The 23,098-nt window shown below is 34.9% G+C and overlaps 2 protein-coding genes across 2 annotated transcripts; one reads left to right on the forward strand and one right to left on the reverse strand.

Moving 5' to 3' along the window:
- Positions 1–3,858: 3,858 nt before the first annotated feature.
- LOC105329798 (putative ZDHHC-type palmitoyltransferase 5) lies at positions 3,859–9,523 on the reverse strand. Its single transcript, XM_011431216.4, has 9 exons — positions 9,187–9,523; positions 8,681–8,927; positions 8,452–8,581; positions 7,633–7,811; positions 6,442–6,681; positions 5,861–5,943; positions 5,496–5,588; positions 5,233–5,339; positions 3,859–5,013 (listed from the first exon to the last, which is right to left on the reverse strand). Exons 1-9 carry the CDS (start codon positions 9,359–9,361, stop codon positions 4,537–4,539), a joined length of 1,731 nt encoding a protein of 576 aa, XP_011429518.3. The 5' UTR covers positions 9,362–9,523; the 3' UTR covers positions 3,859–4,536.
- Positions 9,524–9,573: 50 nt separating this feature from the next.
- LOC105329797 (la-related protein 7) lies at positions 9,574–16,409 on the forward strand. The gene is made up of 12 exons (XM_011431215.4): positions 9,574–9,714; positions 10,895–10,973; positions 11,606–11,706; positions 11,838–11,918; positions 12,101–12,265; positions 12,428–12,536; positions 12,795–13,473; positions 13,640–13,755; positions 14,547–14,647; positions 15,097–15,241; positions 15,345–15,442; positions 16,173–16,409. The coding sequence occupies exons 1-12, from the start codon at positions 9,631–9,633 to the stop codon at positions 16,245–16,247; spliced, it is 1,833 nt and encodes a 610-aa protein (XP_011429517.3). The 5' UTR covers positions 9,574–9,630; the 3' UTR covers positions 16,248–16,409.
- The last annotated feature ends 6,689 nt before the right edge of the window (positions 16,410–23,098 follow it).

A 23,098-nucleotide genomic window follows, 5' to 3' on the forward strand; every position in this document is an offset into this window, starting at 1 on the left:
ATGATTTATTCCCCCAAGAAAAATCATATTTTCCGAGTTTTATTATACTGAATAACGTATGATTAGACAAAATACGTCGATTTCTAATTTTTAGTCGAAAGCAATAACGTCGTGATTGTTTGAGAATTGTTGTCATTGTCCCTCTTTTTTTCATAAGGTCGAATCAATTATATAGTAAAATTAGTTTTTGTGGTTTGAAGAAAATTTAATTTATTAAATATTTTGTTTACTTAATAATTTTTGTCAACATCTTAACCCCCTCCCCACCATTCACCCGCAGATGTCTGTACCTACACGTATTACAAACAAAACGCTTCGAAGCAATTAATCTTTACGAAAATTTAACACAGCCATACAAGTACACTTTAGAAGGGGTGAAAATATTTTAAATGTTTCATTGCAATTGCAATTTTTACATTTAATCTCAGTCATGATCAAAATAAGTGCGTAAACAATTACTATTGTTGTAAGCCCGGCAAATGAAGTATTGTGGACGAAACATGAATTACCAATATAAGCCCCATTTTTAATATATAACCAACAAAATGTTGGCCCTGTCCTTCCCTCAGCATTCCATCCAAGCCAACAAGGGTGTTGAAGGTTGCGATTGGCATAGTCACCTACACGGTTTTCCGTTTCCTGCTTTGGTGCTACAGCTTAAATTATATTGGGGTTGGTCCAGAAATAATATGAGAGAGAATTGACATTTGGTCTTTTCCGACAAAGGATATGTACATACAAACACAACCACGGAAGATTTGTTAAATGTTTTTCAACAAAAATTGCCATTATTGAAGGAGCATTTTGGCCGTGTGCGAGTCTTTAGAATATTGTGCAGAAAAATTGATAAAGAAATGTTCACTTTTTAGATAGTTCTCTATCAAAAAGATGATAAGGTTTTTTTTAGCTCACCTGAGCTAAAAGTTCAAGTGAGCTTTCCTGATCACTGTTTTTGTCCGGCGTCCGTCTGTCTGTAAACTTTTTACACCTTCTCCTGAACCACTTTGCCATTTTCAACGAAACTTGGAACAAAGCATCATTGGGTAAAGGGGATTCAAGTTTGTTAAAATAAAGAGGCACACCTTTCAAGGGGAAATGCATGTAATTGGGATTTATTGATTTGGTGATATTTTTTTAAAATCTTCTTCTCAATAACCATTAGGCGAGAAAAGCTGAAACTTGTGTGGAAGCATCCTCAGATAGTGTACATTCATGTTTGTTCAAATCATGGTACCCGGGGGTAAGGTGGGGCCACAATGGGGGGTCGAAGTTTTACAAAGGAGTATATAGAGTTAATCTTTAAAAATCTTTTTCTCAAAAACCATTTGGCCAGAAAAGCTGAAACTTGTGTGGAAGCATCCTCAGATCACATAGATTCAAGTTTGTTCAAATCATGGTCTCCAGTTTTCTTGTTGGTAAGATGGGGCCACAATGGGGAGGTCGAAGTTTTACATAGGAGTATATAGAGTTAAAGCTGCTTGGTCCGATTTATTTGTTATTACATAATCAAATTTTTTCCATACAAACCATTTATCTTAGGAAGTTATGGACTTTCTCCTATTTACACCAGCAGAATCAGTCTCCTTTCAAAGTTAGAAATATTCGAAGTAAATAAAAATAATTTCTTTTTGGGCAAACGAAAAAGCAAACCAAAATGCATCACGGGAATCTTTAGAAAAAGAAGCCGTTTGGTTTCGTCCCCAGAATGATTGAGGTCATTCAACCCGCATGCTATGCATCGATTGTAAAGAAAGCAAACTTCAGAAATATTAGCGAACAAAACGTACACGCTTATTTGTAATTTGTCTGATCATTTCGACCTTTATTCAAAGCGATGACAAAGTCGTAATACAACCATACCCGTCTCCTCGTCATGGGTGAACTTTAACATGAGGCAAATAACGCGGTACCCTTGTACGTCGTTTGTTTTGTTAGCAAATTTTGTACGTATTTTTCTTCATTGAAAGGCTTAATTGACCGGGAAAACTACTGCAATGTCTTTTATTATACATGTACATATACTTAGCATAACCATCGTTTAAAAGCGTGCATAAAATTTGATATAAAATCGGACCAAGCAGCTTAAAACTTTTTAACAACCAATTGGACAGAAAAGCTGCACCTTGTGTGGAAGCATCATCAGATGGTGTAGATTCAAGTTTGTTCAAATTATGGTAATGGGTAAGATGGGGCCACAATGGGGAGGTCGAAGTTTTACATAGAAATACGTATATAGAGTTATTCTTTGAAAATCTTCTACTAAAAACCATTAGGCCAGAAAAGCTGAAACTTGCATGGAAGCATCCCCAAATACCGGTAGTGAAGATTTAAGTTTACTCAAATAATGGTCCCTGGAGGTAAGGGGGGGGGGGACACAATGGGGGGGGGGGGGGGGGGAGTCAACTTTTTACATAGGAATATAAAGAGAAATTTTACTTTTAATCTTCTACTCAGAACACGACTGGCAAGAAAAGTTGTAACTTGTGTGAAGTATCATCAGATAGGGTAGATTCAAGTTTGGTCAAATTATGATCCCTGGGGGTAGGGTAGGGGCACAATGGGGACCGGTTAAATCTTTACAAAGGAATATATTGAGCAAAATCTTTTTCTAAAAAAAAACAATTTTCTTAGAAAAGGTGCAACATTAGTGAAAGCAACCTTAGATAGTGTAGATTTTAATTTGTCAAAATCATATTTTTCAGGAGTAGGATGGAGCCACATGGGGTGAGTCCAATTTTACAAAGGAAACCATTTTAAATTCACACTGCACCAAAACTCAAATGTTATAATATATGGTTTTACTTATATACAAGCATTTTGACATATTTTTGTTCTTAAAACTGTTTAGACTTGGCTTCTGGACAATTCTTGAGCTTCACAAGTTTGATGTAGGTTTCTATCCCATTTGATTTAGATCTTCTTGAGAACTGTCATGCTCAATATGTAAAATGACTATACTGTGACAATAAGGGATCAATGATGGAACAGAATATCCAGGAAAAAAAATAGATTTTTTAGAATACAGGATCTGTTAGACTACATTTTCCATAATTTTCTTGTTGATACTGATTTTATGTCTATTGATGCTCAGGTTAGCAATGTGGCCCATAGGCCTCTTATTTGTTTTTTTTTTTGTTTACAGGAGGAGGCAGTCCATTCCATAAACCCTTCCCTAATTTTTTCCTTAACAATACAAGCAAGAAAAAGAACAAAACCCCATTCCTCCACCCAGAACAACCACTTTAGATCATTGTCTAGTTTAAACCTTCTAAAGTTATTATTAGTCTATTGCGAGGTGCATTGAAATACTGGTAGTTTTATCTTGGTTTAGTAACAGAGCACACAGACTGAGGACAAACTTTCAAATCATTTAAAATAGTGTTTCTATTCAAAATGAATATATCAGTTGGAGATTTAAATAGAGTAAATATGGACAGTAAAATGCTCTCTTTAGTGATCTGTAGAGTCTTTGAAAGTAGCAATCGTCGTAGGAAAAAATTAAATTACCCATGTAAATAATTGACATATTTTGAAAGCTCTCAAAATACTGATTGGACACCACTAGGTCCATAGGAGACTGACCATCCAAAGTTTTGAAACAACATTGGGAAGCCTTTGAAGGATTATTAATTCCTTCCCAATTCACATTTTTATCATAATATCAAAATACGGATCTTCAGAATCTGATTGTAATCCAGTTGGGCAGAGCAAGCACCTGCTCAGTATTCCCTGAAGTGAGAATGCATGCGTTATCTTTTTTCTAATTAAAATATTTCAAAGAAATTAAATTTCAATCCTAAAACTATGATTTATATTTTGGTATATAAACAGTTTTAAAATTTCAAACAGCAACACAAATTTTTGAAGCACAATATATTATTGTAATAATAAAAAATTTTAAATCTGGAATTCTGAAATTTTACACAAGATTGTGTCATACAATGTAGATATTGGACAAAAACATTTACTCTAACAATAAATATCATAACTAAAATAAAAATTTACATTAAATAATTGATTGACAGGTAACGTAACAACAAAGGCACCATACTATAAGTATGTAATAACCAATGGAGAAATACACTTTCTTAAAATGGGTTAATATGCTAATTAAATGCAATGTCCTTATAAATAGGGCCATATGATTGTGAATAACTACAAAACCCGTATATTGTTGTACAAATGTATTTTAAAGTAAAATTAGCATTTATTGGCATGGGCTTTCTAATTATTATCTAATTCATATAAAAGCAAAAGGCTTCTTTAAATAAAAAAAAAAAGATATGAAACACCTGCAGATTTCTCACTTTTGGATTGTAATCCATTTGTTGTTGATTGTAATAATCAGATTACCGGGGTATCAGAAAAGTGAGAGAAATAATCTTATTATCAAACAACATCATACAGAAGAGATCTCAGTTTACATGACACAAGATCATGGTTACAATAAAATATACTAGTACATACATGTACAATACCATACATTACATAATAAAGACAAAGCTTGTAAAAACAGATCAAAAAAACATAATGCCCTCAGACAGTGTGTGTGTTTTGTGAGCAAATTAACGGATCCTCAGCAAAAGGCTCCCTTCCCATCAGGAAGTATAGAATGTTGACGATTCTCTCCTGTTGAGTCAGGGCCGTTTTGGTTCTACTCATGAACACCGTGGTCATTCCCCGGGACACCACCGAGAACTGGAACCTCAGGAGGTTCACGCCCCACAGTATGGAGGCGGCGTTCATGGCGATCAAACTCAGCACCCAACAGTCTGTCCAAAGCATAGTGTAAAAGGTGTTGCTGTAAGTTAAATCAGAGTAGGCTCTAGAAATGTACAAGGCACAGTGCACCAGGAATAGTGTCATGGAAACCAGACAACAGATGATGAACCAGCAGAAGAGGGCATGGTTCTTTTTGGCCAAGCAGATCAGGAGGAAAAGGCAGTGGTGGTCCATGTTTTCATAGCACTGTTCACACAGTCTACAGTGTTTTGTTCTTGGAGCCCTGACAACCTGTAAGACAGAACAAATAAAACCAACAAATAATAAAACAGAATAAGAAAGCTTATATTTTCCAACAAAAATTGTATCGAACATAAATCATTTTTATAAAATCTTTTTTTTTGTATACACTTCAGTGCAATTAGTAGTGGAGTAATAAAAAATAGTTATATCGGAAAGATTTATCATATACACTGTATTAACACTTGGACTGAATTTAGAAATCTTTACCTCACAGACAGGACAGTAAAGATCAACCTTTCTTTGGGGAACACACAAGTCGACAAGTGTCATACATTTACCACTCTCTTGATCTCGTACTGATTCTTTAGCAGCTCCTTCAACATAATCATTATAAATGATAAACATTATAAATGACAAAATTTGTTAAACATCTCTAATAATAAGTTTTAGTGTTATCAACAGTATTTTAAACAAAAAATCATTGACTGCTTTTATCATTTATTGAACTTATTGAAAAAGAAAATACATACCTGGATCACTTCTTAGGATTTTGTAATACATATAAAATAGATTCAGTCCTAGGAGAGTAGCCATGACAATGAAAACTGGATACTCATTGTAATCTGGAAATGGTCAAGGCAAAATAAATAACATCGACATATTGTGTTTCAGATTTCTTTGTCTCCCCCTTTTTTTTTTACTGTAAACCAAACTTCATCATTACACTCGTAGGCTTATTCTGACTCAATGCAGGTATCATTGGAGACACGCATATCTCCGAGGGTTATTCCAACAAAATAAAACAACAAAAGCCAAACAATACAATTTTTGAAATGTCATTTTTTGTGGTCTTTTCCACAGTTTAACAATATTTTTTACAACAAAATAAGGATACTTGGTATCAGATAAAATATCTGCAAGATGGCGGTATGGAGCAATCCAGCAAAGAATGTCCCAGCAAATATAGGATCTGGCCATCTGAAATTGTGTAGAATTCAACAAATCATGAAATGAAAAGAATTTGTAAAAACGACATTGTATTGATTAAACAAAAATCAACACATTGAGCTCAGCTTGAATGTAGCATATACATGTACTTACATCAACACTAGAATATAAATGTAACTTGTACTTACATCAACAATATAGAATGCAAATGTGTACTTACATGTTACATCAACACTAGAATGTTTGTGTAACATGTACTTACATCAACAATATAGAATGTAAACGTAACATGTACTTACATCAATACTAGAATGTGCATGTAAAATGTACTTATATCAACACTATAGAATGTAAATGTAACATGTTCTAACATGTTACATCAACACTAGAATGTAAGTGTAACATCTACTTACATCAACAATAGATTGTGCATATAATGTATACTTACATCAACACTAGAGTGTACAGTCATGTAACATGTACTTACAATTACATCATCACTAGAATGTACATGTAACATGTACTTACCTACAAACATGATTCATTCTGTGATTGTGTCCCAACAAACTAAGTATGAGCACAATCATTCCAGCAATGTATACCATCCCCTGGTGAGAAGGCAGAAAATAATAGCTGGTGAGAGCTATCACTGAATACAGAACTGCTGGCATAAACAGAAGCCACCACCAGGTGAAAACTGGTCCTCGCACAATGTAACTTTTGTCCTTTTTTGCCAACCATTGAAGAATGGGTGTGATCTCTATGTGGCTAAAAAAAGGAAATTGCATCATAACTGCATTTCATATTTCATACAAAAACTAATAAATTTAAGTAAATTTATATATACATTCTAAGCTAAAATAGAATCAAACTTAAATACTGTAACTACTGTAGAAGTACTTTTGTCCGCGTGGTATTTATTTACGCTATGAACGCGGGCACAAATTTTCCGCGGAATTTTTTCCCAGCGTACTTAAAGTACATTTTGGAATTGCATTACATGAATAAGGATACTAGTAATCGGAAGTTACTACATTATAGAACACTTGCATATACGTGTACCCAATGTATATCGTTTTTATCTATGCAAACTGTCAAACAAATTTGTATTGAGAATTCACATAATAAATTATTTGATTTGAATTTTCTATAAATTTACATGAAATTTAAACTTCTCCAAGCTTGAGATAACGGCACGTGTCAGACGACAAATAGCCCCAAGTGGGTCTGTCTTTCAATGACCCAATTAACTATACACGCCAAGACCCGTGTTTTTACTGCAATTTTTAGATCCCTTTGTGCTCTGATTTTCAATTGATTAAACTGATCAACTCATAATTTAAACGACATGAGAACGCATAAATTGACAGTTAATAAAGATTAAATGGTGTTTCAGACAATTTTAGCCAGCGTCGTAACATCTTGACGGCTAACTAATGACTACCGACCAGTGCACAACCGATAATTACTGTTCACTGTGAACAGTTCTTACAATTTAAGTCCAAAGTTTGACAAATTTTAGGTAATGAAAATCGTTCAGAAATATATTTAATAATAGTTATTCAAATGATTTTTTTTTTCGTTCAAAGAATCCGCGTAAATTTTTACCCGCGGATTAAATTGATATTGTGATTCTGCGGAATTATGACCCCGTGGAAAAAAATACGTCTACAGTATTATGAAAAAAAAATGCATTAAAGTTTTGTGCATTAGACTCACCCATATTTATTTCTTTGCGCTGCTAACTCTACTGGAGTGAAGCCCTCACGGTTTGTTAGATGCAGTGGGCCACACCCCATAACCACCAAGAGCTCCCAGCATAAGTATGGGTGTCCCTCCCTGGCAGCAATATGGAGGACAGTGTTCCCATCCCCATCTACCTGGGTCAGGGTTGTTCTCTGAAATTGATTTTATATTGTCTGTCTTCACCAATTAAAGAGTTTACTCTGTGACAGGGTTTTCTCGCATTATCACTGATGTGAGATTGGTTTGTCCAATGTAAGACAGCAGTATGATAATTTTCTGTCTTACACTTTGTGTTACTACGCCGATTTAAAACATAAACAAACATCGTCTGCTGTAGGAGATGGAAATTGATTGATATTATCCACAAAGTTGTTTTGCTTAATGAATTAAAATTTACCCGTACCATATTTTTATAAAAAAAAAACTGATGTATGCTCTCATTTTGACTAGCACTATTTGAAGCACGTGGAGGGAGAGCCTCGTCCTAGACTGTGAATTTTTAGAGACAAACCTGCTGTGGTGAACATAAAGATCTTGTAATCATAAATTTTCACACTTTCAAAATCATTATTTGTAATTTTTGATGGAGGAAATTTCAGAAAAAAGAAGAATACAGAAAATATTCTACACTATAATACATGTAATATTATGTAACTGGACTTGACATCTAGCAACAGAATTCATAAAATTGTGTGTTCATCATGCTGATGCATACAAATACAGGTACATGTACTGACAGCAAAACTACCTGCATCTTTTTTTCCTCACTAAAATATGTTTCATGAAGATTACCTCAGCTTTGATTAAAAACTTGAAGGCATCTACATGCCCATGAACACAACATATATGTAATGCAGTTTGAAGATTTTTGTCCACTGCATTGAAGTTCACACCATTCATGTCCAGGTACTTCATGACAAACCTGAAAGAAAAAAAACACATTTGTCTCACTGGAAGTCTATTTACTCTCAGTAAGACAAAAAAATTTTCCCTTGATGTTTTAAACTAAGACAGTTCTTACACACTCCCAGTCTGGGCTGCATGGTGAGCTGCAGATTTTCCATTTTTGTCCACAGCCTCCAAATTTCCTCCGCGTTGCACCATAAGGTGCACAATCTGAGCCAAACCCCTCTTACAAGAGTAATGCACGGGGGTCTCATCAAACTCATTCTTGGCGTTGGGGTCTGCACCTCCCTCCAGCAGCAAGTAGGTAACGGACCAGTCTCCACATAGGCATGCTTTGTGAAGTGCTGTTTGCCCATGCCAACCTGAAAAGATCAATAGATTATCCAAATATTTAAGGCATGTTTCCAATGATTTCAATTGAAATTGCGAGATTACCCAGGTGCGAATATTGCTTGACACAAATGTTTTAAGATCGATATACATACTTAATCTTGGGTCATTTTAACAATTAGAAATTCAACAGATAACCAAATAGTTTTTACTTCAATGGATGAAATCTATACAATGTTAGGCCCAACAGATAAAATTCAGCAACAGAATTACATGTTTTACTTCTCGTACCCTGTTCCCGGACTAGACCTGGCTCCTGTTGAATGAGTTGGTGGACCAGAGGGACAGCACAATTACTGATGGCTGACTGTAGGAGCTGGAATTTTTGGCTGCCATACCCCGCCCCTGGACCAACCTCTCCCGGGTAGACAACTTTCGGATAATTATCGGAATCAGGGTCGGACATTATCAAATTGCCTGCATTCCCAAAGGTATCTCCGTCTGCAGATCTTTATGACAGTTTCACTCTCTTTCTAACTACCAGTGCATGCTCTGCACCCGATTGTAGCGTGGAAGGAAAAGCTGAGTTCTCTCGGAAACCGAGGTAATCCGAAATGTAAATATAATTTGTGTCGTACATTTTGATTGGTGGATTACCCGGTATCCAATCAGAAAAATTTTAACTGCTGATTTCTACTTTCATTTTGTTCAGAGGGAAAAATTAACTGTGCAGACATGGAGGTTGAAGAAAAACCGAAAAAGCTCGGTACAGCGAAAAGGAAACGAATGAAAGCTGTTCAGGCTAAAATAAGGGAGCAGGTAATTTCATTGTTTTTGTGGAACCATTGGTCCCCACACAAAATATTTATTTAAACAATACCCCCCCCCTTCCAATGAAAGGCCCATTATAAAAAAAAAAATAAAAAAAAAATGAATGTTTAACTTTTGAATTGTCTTTACAAAACTTAGCTTTATTTGCACGACGGTAGTTGGTGAAAAAATTTAGTCCCAGTCCAATTTTCATGCAGATATTCACCAAACTAAATAATCTTAATATTCACAATGTCAGCACTGGTCAGGGCCTTGTGTCCACTGGTTTCTATGTCCACTATTAAACTAACGTTTAGGAACCCTGATTTTGTGAGAAAGGTTATCATAATGAATATCACTGAGCAGTTCTTTAAGTTTAGTGTGAAAATAGCATTGGTCTTTATTGCTATGAGGATTACCAATCACCACTTCTCTGGCATTTTTGCTTAAAAATATCCTGAGCCTTGTAAGATAGGCTGAAGAAATTGAGAATGACAAAATGATAGCATACCAGAGGCGTGTTCAGCAGAGCGAGTGCTTGCAAGCACTCGCCAAAATCTCCTATACCTGCAACAGTAACTTTGGCGAGCACTTGCGAGCCCTCTCTCTGCTGAACACGTTTCTTGTATTACATTTTTAGATATACCCAGTAGGTGAGGGTTTAATTTATTTGATATAAGTTGGATGAGGATCACCAAATGCATGTAGTCAGAGGATTAATCATCCTTACATAAAATTCCACGAGCTCTGCTATCAGTCAGTATGATAAGAACAAACTATGCATCTTTGTAATAAGTCCCAACTTTATTCATAGACTTGTATTTGTAATTACATGTGCTGTCACTACCATGCATAGTTTATATATAACTTTTTTTATTGGGGTATCATGAACAGTAAAATTGTCATAGGAGGCGAATTATCTTTACAAAATGAGCCACAGGACAATACCCCATATTTAAAGCAAGTGAATAATAAAATTTCCGCTAAATATGTAACTTGTATATACTGGTTGGCACAAACATTTAAATTGTTTAATATAGTATACAAATAATATGACATGCATAAAAAACTATGCCAGTGGAAAACACTCTTTACTGTATTACATTCTAGAATTCTTTTTACTATTTTCTTGCAGTAGGTATATTTCTCTAGCAAACTACATTTAGAACTCTTTAATCTAATGTTTTAGATGGAATTTTACTTCAGTGACTCAAATTTGGCAAAGGACAGATTTATGAAAAACTTGATTCAGTCATCAGAAAATGGCTGTAAGTATAATGCTGTCTATGGAAATGAAAAGTATCAGTACATGTTTTTGCTTTTTGTTCTGATATCCAGTTGAAATTTAGATACAATAAATGTACTTATATATATATAGTGTTTCGTATACTTGAATGGTACTTAAAATTACATGTATGTGAATATATTTAAGGAATGAATTAAATATTTATTAGTTTTATACGATATAAAATGGTTTGAGGCAGTTTACGCTTTATAAACCGCGAAGCGGTTTATAAAAAAAGCGTAAACTGTTTCAAACCATTTTATATCGTATAAAACTAATAAATATTTAATTCATTGCTTATAATTTAATTATTTTTCTCTTGATTGTAGATAAAAACGGTCATTTGACCTTTAAAATGACGTAAAGTTATACAAAATTCAAACGTAATGTCAGGCGTATTGATACGTTTTTGACGTTAGTCTTACTATGACGTAGGCAACATTCTTTATACGATATAAAATAATTTTTTAGCCAATCAGAAAGCGTGTTACAACCAGAATTAAATTATTCTGGAATAATTTTTTTTGTCCTATTTGTTATCTATTACATGTACAATGTACTCTGTCAGATTGTATTTATACTGCTGTGTGTCTACATGAAGCTGTCTTTTTACAGATGTTGACATCGAGACATTCTTGACATTCAAGAAAATATCAAGTCTTACAAAGGATGTAATCCAAATAAGAAAAGCTCTTTCACATTCAGACTTCTTTGAGGTAATTGTAGACATATTGGACTGTTTGTACATGTATGTGTATTTTAAAATCATTTGATTATGAAATGCATGCTGTATCCATAAAAATATAATACATTTGGTTATGTTGTTTGGTTTGTTTTTATTTTCAAGCTTAATGAAGATAAAACTAAAGTGAAAAGGAAAACACCCATTCAGGAGTTAAAAGATTTAGATGAGAAAACAGTATATGTTGTAAGTAATACATGATTTGAAGTATTCATGACACAAAAACCACATTTTTACCGGTAACCCCCACCCCCAAGAAAAAATCCACATGAACAAATTCCATAAAAAGAAACTGTTTCATGTAAATAAAATGTGTGTGATAACAATGCCACAAAATACAGCTATATTTCATATTTTTCAATTTCTAGGAATGTTTACCCAAGACTGCTGATCACCAGTGGCTGAGAAAACTGTTCTCGCCAAGTGGAAACATAACCTATATCAGCATACCAAAGTTCAAAAGCACCGGTGACAAGAAAGGGTTTGCATTTGTGGAGTTTGATTCTGTTGAAGCTGCAAAGCGGGCATGTCAGGTGATACTATTAAAAAAATTAGTGTAATATATTATTATTTATTAGGAAGAGGATGGACTGTTATATGATTTTAATAAAATTTATGTCTTTTCTTCCAATCTGATAAAACTACTGGTATTGTACTGAGTACATCTATAGCATTTGTTTTTGGTTTATAATTAGGAGCTCAATAACCCACCTGTTAGACCTGGGGAAAGATTTTCACCTGGAATGTTTCCCAGGTATAACAAACAACTGGTCAGCATGCAGAAAAAGTTAGAAGAGATAGGAGGTAAGCATTATCACTATAAATAGAAAAAAAAAGATCTAGTCAGATAGAATTAGGTCCAGCATGAAGAGCTAGACTCTGTATTAAGAGCTGCATTTCACTTGCAAATATTACAGGTATTGCAAATTTCCCTAAGCAATTTTTTTTTTGCAAAATATACATATAACTGATGTATTTATTGATAGTAACCCTGATTAACTCTATAGATAGAATTGGTGTATTTATTAAGGGCCAATAACATGATGAAAAATTGATTTGCAGACAATGATATAGAAGATAAATTACCTGATGCAACCAAATTGAAGAGAGGAAAGAGACAAAGAAGCAAGGCCAGTGAGAGTAGTACGGATCTCTCGGACATCTCACCAAAGAAAAGAAGGAACACCCTGAGCACTGATTCACTGGACAGTCAGGGGGACAGCACGGGGCCAGTCAAAAGGAAGAGGAAGCGGAGGGAGTCGGAGGGGGAGGTCAGTCAGAGGACAGAGGGAGAGAGTGGGAACAGTGAGGACAAGTCAAACAGTGTAAAGAAGGGTAAGAAAAGGAAGCAGAAGTCCATGTCAGATACGAGTGCTAGTGAGTCGGATGTGAGTAAATCGGGTGATGTTAGTGGAACTGAGAATGAGAGGAGGAGAAAGACTGACACAGTGGGGGATAAAAAAGGAGAAAAAACCTCAGGGGAAGATAACTCTTCAACAACTAAAGGCACAAAGCAGGGAACTTTTGAGTCTGAATCTAAAATGTGTGATGATCAGCAGAGGAAAAGGAGAGCTGATGAAAAGAGTGACTGTTATAGCTCACCTAAAAAGTTACCGAAAGTTACCTCTGGTGGTCAAAGTGAAGAGACAAGTAAAGGGACCCCAACAAAAAAGAAAGAGAAAAGGAAAAGAAAGAAGAAGCACAAAGAAAGAGGCCTACCAGAGCTAAGAGTGATCCCAAAGTAAGTTTTCTTCAATAAGTTAGTTACATGTATACATAAGTTAGTTACATGTATACAACAGCTTCTGGAAAATGGTCTTTGCAAATGACTTTAATGTTGAAATCGATGATGATTTATTTTAAACCAAAGATTATTAATGATACACATATTAACCTTTTGATAACAGATTGGAATGGCTCTATCTGAAAAAAGAATACTTAAATCTGCAAAAGGAAAGTATGAAAAATCTTAAACAAAATCTAAAGCAGATGAAAATGGAAGACTCATCAGAGCAAAACAAAGGTACTGTTCAATTCTTTTAAAACCATTTCAGAACAATTCTAATAAAAGGTATTATTATGCCTTCTGTCAGTTTGTCACTATATATTCAATACTTATTTATTTTCACATAGTAACAAAGGATTTATATAGCGTAAGCATAATATGCCGAAATAGAGCACGACAAATATTTTCAACGAAAACCTTTCAAGCGCCGACAGCGGGGTTCGAACTCACGACGCTAAAATCATTCCAGCTTGAAGCCCAATGCGTTACCGCTACGCTAAATTAGACGTTATTATAACCGACGGTATTTATAAATATAAAACGTAGATATATATACGACTTACATCAAGCAATTAAAATTATTCATTTTTCCAAAAACACTTCATTATTGACGGTAATTTGTAAATTGATTGAACATTTTTCAAAGAAATTCTACATGAGAATCACAAAAACGCTTTTTTAAATGCCGCTTGATAAAGAATGTTCAAGAAAAAAAATGAGATTTCGTCTGCTAAACATTTCGAGTTTTCTCGGTAAGGCCAAACGTCTCTCATTTCTTGAAAAGAACATAAACCTTTGTTGACTTTTTATTGTACAACAACTTGTTGATTAATAAACAATCAAATCAATTGATTAATTTGAAGAGAAAAAAACGCTTGCTTTTCCGGTGATTATTTTTAGGGACTTGTCAACACTTGAACGTCACAGCTACTTATAGCAAAGCACGTCAGTATATTCAACAGTCGGCATAATAAATATGAGAGAAAGCGCATGTATTAAGCCTGAATATTTTTATTTGTTGTTCACAGAACATACGCAAGAAGCAATGCCTGAGAAGCCGACAGTAGAGATGCCAGGAACAGTTGTTCGTTTGTCAAGTGAATGTCCAGTGTACAGAAAGCAATTAAAGGTAAGATGAAGAAACCCGTGGGAATTATTATTTATCAATCACCCATAGACACCTGATGTTACATATTTTTTTCATAGTAAAAGAGTATACGGTACTATACCACTACCTAATAGTACACAAAGTACACATCGCTGCGATATTTTTCATGTATTTATGACTGAGCAAACTCAGCAGTGGTTATATTTCAAGTAACTGTAAATGGCATGTTATTACTAAGCATACCATTAATACACATATAATGATTCATATTCTTTACCACATCAAATTTTATATCAGCCCTCAACTAATATCAGCCCATGGACCTTTGGCTCCCTGACTAATATTGATGTCTCAGGCTTATAAACGATGTGATATGGAGAAGGGTAGCTATTATTCTCTATATATAGTACAAAGTGAATGTATCGGGTGCAGTTCCTATAATACAGCATGGAGTACCTATTGTTTTACAGACAGACCTGGGTCCAGAGACAGCAGTGGCTTATGTAGATGTGCTGGAGGGGGAGAAGGAAGGCTTTGTCAGGTTCAAGGACACTGATAGTGCTACAAAGGTCATAGGTCACTCCTGGCCTCACTATCACTTCACTCTACTTACAGGTAAAAATGATATCTTATTATTGTTTAGAAATACTGTAGTTAGGAATCTTGCAAATTGTAATGGTAGGTTTATAAAAATTTTGATTTCCTTTTTGCCATAAAGGCACAGATGAAGAGATGTATTGGAACAAACTTAAGGCTGACAAGATGAAGAAGTATGAGAGTAAACAGAAAAAGTCTGAAAAGCGGGGACAGAAGAAGGTGAATGAAGTACCGGTAAACATTCAGATAAACAAGCTTTATAGATTATGTGTAGTATTGAGGGCAACAGTTGATCTGTGAGACCAGCTCGCAAACTGTTGCAGGCTGCGGGCAACAGTTTGCGAGCCGTTCCGACAGATCAACTGTTGCCCCGAGACACAGTCAACAACTGTTTTGTTATACCCCTTTTAATCAATAACACGTTTTTGCGGAATGTGACGTCATCAGTCAACAGTCTTTTTTAACAGTCGATTTTAACAGTTCCAATCCAACAGTTCCAGTCCAACCGTCAAAATGCTGGACTTTTTTTTCGTATAGAGTTATATAGTAACTGTTTTACAGGGGTATAACAAAACCCCTTGTGAAAGTAAATTCTGTAATTTAATAAATAACAAGAAAAGATTTGAATGTAGAATTTTTACCATTGAATATGCATGTACTGCCAAAACAGCTTGTCAGCACAACTCCTTTGTAATCCCTGATATCAATTGCATAAAAATTTGAAGTAAGTAAGGTGGTAATGTATGATTAATTAATATGTGTATGTATCCGAATTAATATCGATTTGACAATTTGTTTGGCAGTTATGCCCCTTTTAACAATTGATACTTTGTGTTGCGCTGGTCAAGTAATATGGGAAAGTTGAGTATGTGAGATTGTTCACTTATTTCTTTCATTTGATTTATTTATTGAATGGTTGTTTATTGACTTGATTCTTTTTGATTGACAGTTAATAGATCGCGCTCAGAAACGTAACAAAGAAAACATGGACAGAGTGCACATCCGTTTCTCAGAAGATGAGTGAACAATTCAAAATGAACTCCATCATCAGTGATCACAAGCAGAGACATTTATGACTCTGTCACAAGTTATCATTAATAGAGTATAATTTAAATTTTTCATAAATGTGTTCAATGAACAGTAGTGCTGTTTTGTGCCTGTATTAAATAAAGAAGAAAGAATATACTATGTGTGTTTTCTGTGATGTTATTAATCTCGCCCGCGCATGTCATAATTATTATAAACAGATAAAAGCGAGTTCAATTTATTCAGTTGGAGAATGTTCATATCACAACATTACAGAATCACACATCCGTGAAATGCTATTAACACGGCTGACTCGGCTTTATACATTGAACTCAACCTAACCTATCCCAATGGTTATGATGTTTGGCGCATTGCCAGAAATCTTAGCTTAGCTGCTATTCACGATGGAGTCGAGAGCGGAGAGGGAGCGAAATTTTCAGTGTTCAGTTTGTAGACAGAATTATGCGTGTCCTAGAAGTTTGCCATGTTTCCACACATTTTGTGAAAATTGCATTATTTCAGCATGGTCAGAATTTGACAAGGAAAAGAATTTACGTAGGTCAGCAAAATGTCCAGTTTGTGACGATGACATATTGGCGCCAAATTCAAACATCTCACTGAAAGACTGGGTGCGATCCTTTCCTCGCAACGATCTACTGGAAAAGCTTTTAAATGCCAAAAATGGATGCACTAAATGTGTTCCCTGCTCAAGGGCTGCAGAGGATAAGGATGCTGTATACCATTGTCAAGACTGCAGAGAAAGTTTGTGCGAAACGTGTTACTCGTACATGCATCAGCGCATTGAAGGTTTTCAGAAGCACACTGTTTCGAAGAATCCAATAACAGAAAACATAGATATGAATGACAAATGTGTCATTCACCCTAATGAAATTTTGGAGAAATATTGTGCATCGCATCAGCTGTTGTGCTGCAAGATTTGCTTGGCGACTGAGCACAAGACGTGTTCTGAGGTTCAGCCTATTGATGTTGTGCAGACGAAGACCACTGAAGCCTCATCTAACAATACTGATGTCATATTGGAACTTCAATCAGTTACAGAAAAGGTAGATTCAGCTCTGGCTCCGATAGTAATGGGGGTCAATGGCCTTGAAAAGAAGCATTCCGGATTGCGAAACACCGCCTCGTCTGCTACCGGCAAAATTCTGAGCAAGATTCAAGAAATGCACAACGTTTTCAACAGTAAACTACAAGAAACACAGGAGAAAGAACTGAAGTACCTTTCATCATCACGGATACATTTAGAGGCTTTTTTGAATACTTTGTCGGTAGCAGAGAATTTGTTGACTGCCGTCTGTGAGTGTGGAACACCCAGGCAACTATTCGTTACCGCATCAAAAGTAAAATTTCAAATTCAAAAACATTTGGAACGATTGGAAAAACTGCACGGAAAACAATTGGAAATCACTTGCGAGATTAACAAAGATGTTGATGCATTTTGCGATATCGAATATATTGCTAAACTAAACGAAATTGATGTTGATCAAACTAATATTGTTGAAATAGAAGATCAAATGAAGTCATTTGAAGGTAGTATGCGAGTTGATGATGCACTACTATTAGGATCGAAGACTGACCCAGCGAAATTGGCAGCAAAAGAAATAGCTAAGTATGCAGAGGAAATGCCGGATATGAGGGATGGATGTCTTCTGTCGGACGGGACGGTATTGGTTATATCTTACGGCGAATTCCGAATGTTACGTGATGGCGAAGAAATGCGCACTCTAATTGAATTGGAAAGTGATGAAAGACCTTATGCTTTCGAAAGAATTTGTTCAGATGAACGTGATCGAATTTTTATTAAGTCGAGTCAAGGAATAATCATGGAATATGCTATACACGATGACCAATTGCAGCATATTCGCGACATCAGTTTTGACGTAGCTTATGGAGCCTTTCGGTATTTCGCAAACAAGTTCTATTGCTTGTCCTGTCCATATAAAAAAGGCAGTGGTTTACTTATTTTTAACGAGAATGGAAAACTTTTGCGAGTCATCGAAGGAACGACCGAGCGTGGAAGCGAACTAGCACTCTCGTCAGATGGTCAGTGCATTTACTACAGTAATCGCCAAGAAATATTTTGTAGGGATTTGACAGGAAAACCTCCGTATTACAAGCACTCGAAGTCAGAAGATCCATATTCATACCGTATCTATCATGGGATAGACGTAGACCGTTATGGCAATGTGTATGCATTCCAAGAAGGTGAAAATTGTATCGTTCAGATTTCTGAAAATGGACAAGAATGCAGAGACTTCCTAGAGGTCGATTCTAATTTTAGACCCGAAAGTATAAGGTTTGACCATGCGCGTGCAAGATTTGCCGTGTTTTGCAACAACAATGTGTATCAAGAATATACGCAAGTTGTTAAAGTGTATGAGCTGATTGTTGATGAAAATGAAAGCGAAGAATGTGTAGCGGATGATGAAAAAGAAGAATGTGTAGCGGATGATGAAAAAGAAGAATGTGTAGCGGATGATGACGATTAAAGAGAAGAATATGTCGCGACGATATTGATGATGATGAAGACTTTGTTTGGGATGATAATGAAAGTGAAGAGTGTGTTAAGGATAAAAATGAAATTGAAGACTGAGTCTTACTAAAAAAAGTACCCTACCAACAATTAATATACAATGTATAATTTTACAACCTACTAGTGATAGTTTGTATACTAGTATTTAATCCTATAACCTTTTTGTTACTGATGTAGTTAGTTAAGTTACATGTCACTATGTCACGGTTAGATTTGTAATATTAAACAAAACATAAGATAACAAATCTGGTATTATGTGTTTACTCATTCACTACGTTCTATGACCAAGTTGAGAAGCAACGACTATCTCTTGTCCAAATATGTCGGGACACATTGTGACAGTCCCTACTCGTACATTGTCGTTGGCATTACGCCGAACTGTTCAGAATTTCATCTTAATTTAGAGCCAATTTGTTTATTACTTTCTTGTTTCTATATCACCATTAAGCGACCATTTTCTTCAGAAGAATATCTTTACCCAAGTTTGGTTAAACAAGAAGATGGCAGAAGTGCCCATTGTTTTAATCATAAAATATAATTTGAATTTCATGATTTTTCCCATTTCAATCTAGTTAATATATAATACAATACAGTAATGGTCAGTTTGATTAATTTGCCAAGAAGAAGGAAAACAAAAATATATTCTTGAGTTTTGGTGCTATTGAATTCTTAACCTAAAATTCCATTTCTATTAAGATTACATGCATATCAAGTCTACTGCGATAACCACTGAGCCATTTCATTCACAACAAAGTGGTTTATAGAAGTATTGTATGTGACTTTGGACACTTATTTAAGGACTTCTATAAAGTTTTGAAAAAGTTTAGTTGCTGGTATACAAAACAATATTTCTAATGTATGGACCTTTACTCCAAGTGTTTTTATTAGACCTTAATTTGACTATGACAGAAATATAGAGCACAGACCCACTCTATAAAATAAAAGACATCGAATTGCTATAAAGATTTTAGTACACATACATCAGTCTAAATCATTATTTCCCAAGTGTTGAAGCTCTTTAAGTACTACTACGATAAATATACACTATTTGGAACTAAGTTTTGAAAAGAGTCGTCAATTATGCATGTTCAAAATTATATTTTTTTTTTAGTATTTGATAGAGATATGTTACAACGCAAATTGAAATATTATGCACTTCGAAAAAAAAAATCAAAGTGCGATAATTTTGGGACCAAGACGACGCACTTGGAAATTTTTTTTTTTCAAAGTGCGCTGATATCGTCCATATTAATGCTCTTCGGAAAAAAATAGTTTGGGGTTTGGTCGAAATAATTGATATTTTTATTTTCAATAAATGCTGCTTTAATCTTGTTTAGCTCAATTAGATATATATTTTGAACAAACCAGTTCAAGAAATGTTTACATTTTTATCCTCAAATGTACAAGATGGCCGCACATTCCCCTTAACATACCATTGGAGAAATTATTGTTTGGTCAACACGTTTTTTAATATCCATGTACTTCATTGAAAACAAACCGCATTTCTTTTTCCGTCCTTAAACGTTTACTCCAAGTTGCTTAATATCATTTTTTGGAAGGAGGATGAGGGATAAGGGACCTTCTTCCTGTAATCAATTAAATCATGAGCTGTGTCTTTGGTTAACCCTCTCCCCCATCCCCGTTCTCAAAGACTGTAAATTACACCCCTGCGAATGTGTTCGGAATTTTTTCTTTATCGTTGCTAAGTATGTAATAAATCCAGATGTGCTCAAATGAAAGTTCACGAGACTTCACCGAGATTTGTTCAGTTCCTGTGAAATTTCGAGCGGAAGTATAAGGGTTCGGATAATATTCTCAAAATACGTAAGTATACTGGTCAATTTTCATATCATATCCTACTTTGATTTATGTTAAAACATCAAAATCTTTTCAGATGTATGTCTTATTTCACCATCGGTTATTTAAATTAAACGATGATATTCAGAACAGAGTTATCGTTCGTGTTCAACCACGTGTAGAGTGGTTAAAAATATAAACATTGGGTTGCTAAATAAAATCATAAATGTGTTCTAGAAATAAATGTGACAATACAAAAAATAGTTTTTTCCCCCTGCTGTTTCAACAATTAACATGTGTAGTAAAGATCCCCCTAGGAATTAATTTTCGATCCGCGCCTGACCTAGTAATAACATCAATAGTGAAAGAGACTGTACTATTTTATGCAGAATGTTCCTTGAAAATGGCTCGATATACTAAGTTTTTATGCAAAACATTCACCCATTATTTTTTTTTTAAAACATAGTATTGCACACCACAAGCATCAAACATGGCTATCCACCAATTAATGAAAATAAAGTTTAAAATCAATATACGTCTAGAATTTATATTTGACAACAAGTACCTAGATTCTATAAAATAGACTATAAACACGAGGCACAATTTTTACTGCAAAACTGAAAGGGTCAAATAAAACCACGTGGTCTAAAATTTAAATGACAATAACATTCGTAGGGGTGAATTAGATTCAGTAGTGTTAACATATTACCCTACTATCAACAAATTAGAAATTCAATTCAAGAATTTGTGGTTTATACATATTTTTTCAAAGTGCGTTAAGTGTCTGAATAAGAAAAAATGTTGATGTACCTTCATAACGCACTTTGAATTTTTTTTTTCAATGTGCGTTAACTTGGTCCCAAATTTATTCCACTTAGAACATTTTTTTTTTCAAAGTGCGTTGATATGGTCCCAAATTTTCATAGTGCATTGCCTTTTTTGTCAGTTTGAAAGTCAGCTGCGAAATATAATGGCTGATTCATGTAAAGTTGACCGGAAAGATCGGTTAATGTAAACGCAAACTCAAAAGTAAATTGCCTATGTACAATTTTAGACATAAATGATATTTCCTTTTACATAAATTTGATGTTTTTTTGGTTCAGGTGAGCGATGAGACCCGTAAGCTTATAGTAGATGGATCTATTTGAATCTATTGATGGGTTTATTTGCAGTTCACTGGAACTTAACGTCTTAATATATCAATATTTGGATGACAAACAGAAGAGACACATTTTATTATCGTTTTACTAACAGCGTGCCAGTTTGCTTGTCGGGCCGTGCTAAAATTTTGTACGCTGATTATCATATTACTTATCGATTGGTTGTTAGATTTCATTGAAGTTAATACTAATTTGCATATCAAGCACAGAACCCAGAAACGCACTGACCAATGATATTACATGATTTTTTGGGTAGTGAATATCAACGTGGACAGTCCAAAGCTTGTTGTTTGTTAAATGAAATAAACGTCCTCCACTGTTTCTACTTGTTTAACGAACGTCGCAATAATCGAATACTCCCCGGTAAATCTTTTTATACTGGGATAGGAAGCGCTCTTGCATGAAATAACCAGTCTTGAAGTAAACCAATATTACGGAAACTATTGGATATTAACGAAGTTAAAAACGTAAAGAAATAAATTTAACAAACAACGGGCTTTGGACTGCCCACGTGTTGATATTCACTACCAAAACATCATGTACATGTAATGTCATTGGTCAGTGCGTTTCTGGGTTCTGTGTTTGATATGCAAATAAGCATTCACATCAATGAAATCGAACAACCAATCGGTGAGGAATATAATAATCGACATACAAAATTTTAACACGGCCCGACAAGCAAACTGGCATGCTGTTAGTAAAACGATAATATATAAATAGTGCCTGTTTGGGAGGGTAACAATTGAATTTGACACCCCGAGAAAACCATTGTCAACCGACGCGAAGCGGAGGTTGACAATGGTTTTCGAGGGGTGTCAATTTCAACTGTTATCCTCCCAAACAGGCACTATTTATTTTGTTATACTGAATGTCTTTTTAAAATTTTTAAGAAAATTTTACTGCTTTTATATAGGAATAACGTGAATTCTACAGCGAACCGTACGCGCATAATTTTCGCGCATGTAACATTTTTTAATGTTACCCGTTGCCAAGTGCGTTGCTAACGCTGAGGGTAATAGTAAATATTATTAACTGCGTCTTAACCAATCAGATTTCAGTATTTAACATGAAAGTATAACAATAGCTTCTACCAGTCCTTTGTTTGATCATTTTACAGCGAATTACAGAATACCGGTAGAGTTTTCAATAGCTTGTTGGATTGCTCAATAGGGTATTCAATTTGGTCAGCAAGGTATCACATCAGGTTTAAATCTAGGTCCTGTGGTTACTCAAGTGTAGATTGTTATTTTGCACTCAACCCATTCATTTTACACAAAGAAAACCTCTAGAACACTCTCTCCTATTGTTAGCTATTCTATTCATAGACTTTTAAAAAGAATG

The sequence above is a fragment of the Magallana gigas genome, chromosome 7 (genome assembly GCF_963853765.1).
Source record: "Magallana gigas chromosome 7, xbMagGiga1.1, whole genome shotgun sequence".
Taxonomy (NCBI): Eukaryota; Metazoa; Mollusca; class Bivalvia; order Ostreida; family Ostreidae; genus Magallana; species Magallana gigas.

What these genes read in the sequence shown, in the direction of transcription:
- LOC105329798 (XM_011431216.4), bottom strand. Translation starts at nt 9,361, where the DNA reads ATGTCCGACCCTGATTCCGATAATTATCCGAAAGTTGTCTACCCGGGA. An exon ending in AGAATGAATCATGTTTGTAG is followed by an intron (nt 5,944 to 6,441) that starts GTAAGTACATGT and finishes ACACAATTTCAG; the next exon opens with ATGGCCAGATCCTATATTTG. An exon ending in AATCCTAAGAAGTGATCCAG is followed by an intron (nt 5,340 to 5,495) that starts GTATGTATTTTC and finishes ATTATGTTGAAG; the next exon opens with GAGCTGCTAAAGAATCAGTA.
- LOC105329797 (XM_011431215.4), top strand. Translation starts at nt 9,631, where the DNA reads ATGGAGGTTGAAGAAAAACCGAAAAAGCTCGGTACAGCGAAAAGGAAA. An exon ending in CACATTCAGACTTCTTTGAG is followed by an intron (nt 11,707 to 11,837) that starts GTAATTGTAGAC and finishes TTTATTTTCAAG; the next exon opens with CTTAATGAAGATAAAACTAA. An exon ending in CTCATCAGAGCAAAACAAAG is followed by an intron (nt 13,756 to 14,546) that starts GTACTGTTCAAT and finishes TGTTGTTCACAG; the next exon opens with AACATACGCAAGAAGCAATG.